At 35.6% G+C, this 5,309-nt stretch overlaps 1 protein-coding gene across 1 annotated transcript; it reads right to left on the reverse strand.

Moving 5' to 3' along the window:
• Nucleotides 1-1,919: 1,919 nt before the first annotated feature.
• On the reverse strand, nt 1,920-4,466 carry LOC123322288. Its single transcript, XM_044910229.1, has 2 exons — nt 3,413-4,466; nt 1,920-2,920 (listed from the first exon to the last, which is right to left on the reverse strand). Exons 1-2 carry the CDS (start codon nt 4,464-4,466, stop codon nt 1,920-1,922), a joined length of 2,055 nt encoding a protein of 684 aa, XP_044766164.1.
• Nucleotides 4,467-5,309: the final 843 nt, after the last annotated feature.

Genomic DNA, 5,309 nt, shown 5'->3' on the forward strand with positions numbered 1-5,309 from the left:
GGAATTGTTGTCGAAGTCATAATGTATTTTTAACAGCATATCCACCAAAAAATTCTTTCGTTTCGTACTTTCATCGAAAAAAATTTGTTTAAATGAAAACCTCTATTTTAGTCGAATTATGATCCATCCTATCCTTACTATGCCCAAAATTGACAAGGTATTCCTGGATACGGAATATTCTGCTATCGTTTTTCAAAATGGGGAATTATTCGGAAATAACTTGATATTAGTCCGAAAGTCACACTAAAACATTTGTAAGGCCTCACTATCTCCAAAATTTAAGACGAAAATCGGAAATTATATCCACGCCCAGTACGAAAAGAAGATATTAAAAAAAAAAAATAACCATTGCAAGTGACATTCAGTAAAGTGAAAATAAAATATCGCCAAAATAATGTCGAAATTAGACATAGTCATACTTATGCAAGTTTTTAGCCGTCCAACTTCATTTGCTGTTCAGATTATATATTTTATGATTTCTATGCTGATCCGGCTATCGAAAATATTCAAAATGATTTTTAAAAGGCCGTTTTATAGAAAAAAGTTTTATTTTGAGATGCTGGGGTTCGAACATAAATCGATAATTAATTGCAATATTTCCGAAAAATGCATCAACAATCAAATATCTTATTTCAAAATACTTCAAAGTTCCTGCTATACAATTCCTTGTTTTCGCAGGTAGTAATTATGACCAAATCGGTCCGTTGCGGGCGGAAATGTTGAGGGATGGTTTATTGTATTGGTTATACTGTACCTGTGTTATTCTGTACCTGTCACCTAGTCAAAGTAACAAATATTTTACTGTATACTTCAATACGTCAATGGTTTTGAATAGGGTTTTTTTTTGCTTATCAAGAAATAGTAGTCCCGTAGATCAGTTATGGCACTTTTTTGGTTTCCATGATATTGTTCTGGTTTTTTTTACAGATAAATCCCCTTTGTATTTGTCAAGAGAAATGAGATTTCGATAATTAAGTATGAACGTTGATTTCTATTCTATCTGTCTATTATATTCGTCAATGTAAACTGTTCTTTGTTTCAGGCTCAGGTAATTTCTTTTGAAATTAATTCATTTCAATGAAACATCCTCTACACATCCATATAGCTCATGGAAAACTTCGAAAAACCGAATAAAAAAATTACTTCCTTCCGTCATGAATTTCTTAAAATGGATTGCTGAAATTTATTAGAGAAAATAACGAAAAATTTTGGTTGCAGTAGCCTTTTTCTTGAGGTTGAAACTGGAATAATAATATTCGCGAGAGAACTGAAGCTGGCATATAGAATAATGAGAAAACAATATAAAAAATTACGGTGCGTAGCGTAGCGTTAGATCTATGACGCCATTATAACTAGTGAAACTGAAAAGAGCAAATTTTTCCAATTATCTGTAGGATATAAATAGTAGATGAATCCCTAGAACAATGTTCTTGAATGACAAAAAAAAGCAGGATTGGAAATTATCCTGGTTATAGTGAACCAATGTCTCAATAAATGAGAGGATGAAATAACTCAAAACAAACGAAATTAATTCAGGAACATAATACACATTGATATAAAAGTGGACAAACAAATCAACAGTTGTTGGTTTTCATATAGTAATAGTAATAGTAATAGTAATAGTATTTATTGATTCCAGATAATTACAAAGTTTGTAAAAATGGAACATGTCAAAGCCAAATATACAATATCATTGGTTTTTACAAAATTCTTTGAACTCACAAATATCATATGGTTCACAATTCAAGATTAAAGTGTACAAAGATTTTCTGAATTTGGAAGGGCATGAAAGTTTTCTAATTTGAGAGGGCAATATATTGAATAAAGATATTGACATACATTCAACGGTTTTTGCCTCTTAATGAGGTCTTGTGGGATGGAACTGAATATGGAAACATTCTTCTGGTAGCATTCTGGTTTCAGAAACTCAGTAACTCAAAATAGCGGCTATGATTGCGGAAGAAAATCAGTAATCTATATATGTAAAGTCCATATATGGTAAGAATATTATTACTTTTGAATAAACCCCTACAAGATTCTCTAAAGCCCAGATTGAGCATAGTTCTTAAAGCTCTCTTTTGAACTATGAATAAATTACCTACATGGGAAGAGTTACCCCAAAAAATAATCCCATAGGACATAATTGACTGGAAATTAGAGTAATATATAATCTTCATTAGGTCAAAATCAATCTGATCCCTTAACATAAAGAGCATATAACAAATGGAGTTGAGCCTACATCTAAGTTGTTCAGTATGAGGTCCCCACTTCAAGTGTCTATCTAAAACAAGTCCCAAAAATACAACACTATGTTTGACCACAACATTGCTATTAGCAATATTCACTGATGAAGGATAGTTCAGTTTGGATTTTTCAGTGTAGAAGAAAATACACTGTGTCTTGTCAATATTTAAGATAAGATTGTGATCTTGAAACCAATCACCCACAGACTTCAAAACATTGTTCGAGTCCACAACAGCTGACACTATATCCGAAGATTTTAGCAAATAGTTGGTGTCATCAGCAAACATCCTCATAGAATACTTAGCTGAGACTTTTGCCTTAGGTAACTTGTTGATGTAGATGATAAAAAGAATAGGTCCCGGAATACTTCCCTGAGGAACGCCCATCTTATTCTCTCTTATGTCTGACTTGACTAATTCACCATCAACCTCCATAACAACTATCTGTTTGCGAGATGTAAGGTAGCTATCTATTAACTTTAATTGATTGTCTCTTATTCCACAGTCATCAAGGATCTCCAGCAGTCTTTCATGCTCCACACAATCGAAGGCCTTTGTTAAATCTAAGAATAGTCCCATAGGCACCTCACCACTCTCAAGGGAAACTAAGACTTCATTAATAAGCTCATAAGTAGCAGTTTCAATGCTTCTGTTTCTCACAAATCCATGCTGACAAGCTGAAATCACATCAAATTTATAGAAAAAATTCAGTAATCTGTTGGTCAATATTTTTTCGAAGACCTTGGAAAAAGCAGACAGAATGCTGATAGGCCTATAGCTATTGGGATCATCAACAGGACCCCTTTTATACAAGGGTTTCACAATAGCAATCTTGAGTTGGTCAGGAAAAATTCCCTCTTTGAATGAGCAGTTAACTATAAAACAAAGGGGTGCAATAATGAATTCAATCGATAATTTGAGTATCTTGATTGGTATCTCGTCATAGCCACATGAAAGTTAATTTTTTAGAGCTTTAACTGTTTTCCGAACTTCATCATGTGTAACATCAAACATATAGAAGGATTTATCAAGTCTGTCCCGCTCTGTGCTAGAACCTCTCTCCAGACATTCAGTCAGCGCAGTAGGAAAATCAACGAAGAAATTATTGAACTCATTCGGACACAAGGAAGAATCGTCCAGATCACAAGAAGAAGCCGGAGAAGTCTTACTTTTTGTAAGAGAATTTATCACCTTCCAGGAGGCTTTTGACTTGTTTTCAGAGTTTCTTATGAAGTAACTGAAGTGGTCCCTCCTCGCCCTCGACAGGAGACTATCATAATGTTTCTTCACTGACTTATACGTGTCTTTCAATTCAGATCTAGAGAAAGAAAGTATGTATAATAAGTCGAGATGTTTTTTCATGTTTATTAGTTCAGGTGTTAGCTTGAAGTTATTCCTGGATGTTGAAGGATGAATGGTTACCTTAGGAAAACATCTATCAAATGTCTGAAAAAATCGGCTATGGAATATATTCCAAAGATGGTTAGGGTCAGATGAATTTACAAAGATGTCATCCCAACTCAACAGAGACAGCTCTTGGAGGAAGATATCGGTGGACTCATCATTTATTATTCTCCTCTTGACCGACTTTATTCTGCGATCAGTAGTGAAATTGAGGTTGGAAGTGAATTTCAGGGCGGAATGGTCACATATATGATGTTCGATCACCTTAGCTTGCCCCACCAGGGGGGTTATAACATTATCCAGACAGGTTCCCGATGAGGGTCGTGTGGGCTGACGAATCAAGGGTTCCAAGTTGAAACTCTCCAGGAGTGATATAAACCCAACACTGTCATGAGATCCTGACAGGATGTCCAGGTTGAAATCTCCCACCAAAATGAAAGGAGCTCTCTCAAGTGTACATTTCTCTAGAATAGTCTTAAGTTTCTCTAAGAACAGATCCACATCTGCCAAAGGTTGGGAATTAGGCCTATAAACACATATAATCAGTATTTTATGATTATTTGAATGAATTTGAGCTGAAGAACACTCAATGACATTTGGTATACTAATAAGATTGTAGTCCGACCTTTCAGTGAATTTCAGTTCTTCTCTGATGTAGATTGCACATCCACCATGTCTCCCTCTTGAACGGCAGAAACTTGAAACTAACTTGTATCCGATTATCTTGTAGACAGGAAGTTCATCCTTGGACTTCCAGTGTTCTGTAATAGCTATTACGTCTGAGTTTTCCTTTTGAGCCATTAGCTGTAGGCCGTTCATAGCTGTACCCAAAGACTGAACATTCTGGTGAACAAGGCTAAAGTCCCTGGTGGGTTTGGACTTACCAAATTTGATAGATGAATTTAGCTGTTCTGGTTCATTCTGCTCTTCCGTAAAAAATTTCGGTCGAAAGAGAAATCCCTAAGAACGACACCTTCAGGCCAGAAAGTCTCGCAAAAAATCTTATTATAAGCTGTGTCGCCTGGTAAGCCAATGCTTAAAGCGGAGTTTTGCCCAATAGTGTTGAGTTTTTTCACAATTATAAGTTCGTTATCATCCATATCTCCCAAGAAAGACCGTATATCTTGCTCCGAGACCTGTTTTCCTGCGATTTTCCCAACATAAATCCACCGTCTACGGATGGCACCCTTGATTGTATTATCTTCACAGTTAGTTTTAGTTCCATAACATATTTTCTTGCTATTTCTTGATTCTCGTTTTCCTTTCTTTCTTTCAACTGTAGACCATTCTAGATTGTTATCAGTGTCTTTCATAATGGAGTTCGATAATGAGAAATCGTTGGTCCTAATAGTTGGTTCAGACTCTTGGTTTTCAGGATTGTTTACAACTATTCGCGGATGCGGATGCTCGAATGACATTTGCGGTTGGAGAGCACGCGACTGCGCTTTACTGGAATTTGCCTTCACCATAGAACAGTATGTATTGTCCACAGACGTACTGGCTGAACCATTGGCGGGGTCTGCTGCCTTATCTTGAGCAAATGTGTTGACAACTTTTTTTGGGATGTTTTTACATGATTTTAATTGTTGTTCAAGACTGGAGATCTTATCCCTTAAAAGACTATTATTCTCGACTAAAATAGAATTCTTACTTTTCGTTTCT

Source organism: Coccinella septempunctata, chromosome X, assembly GCF_907165205.1.
Source record: "Coccinella septempunctata chromosome X, icCocSept1.1, whole genome shotgun sequence".
In the NCBI taxonomy this organism is placed as follows: Eukaryota; Metazoa; Arthropoda; class Insecta; order Coleoptera; family Coccinellidae; genus Coccinella; species Coccinella septempunctata.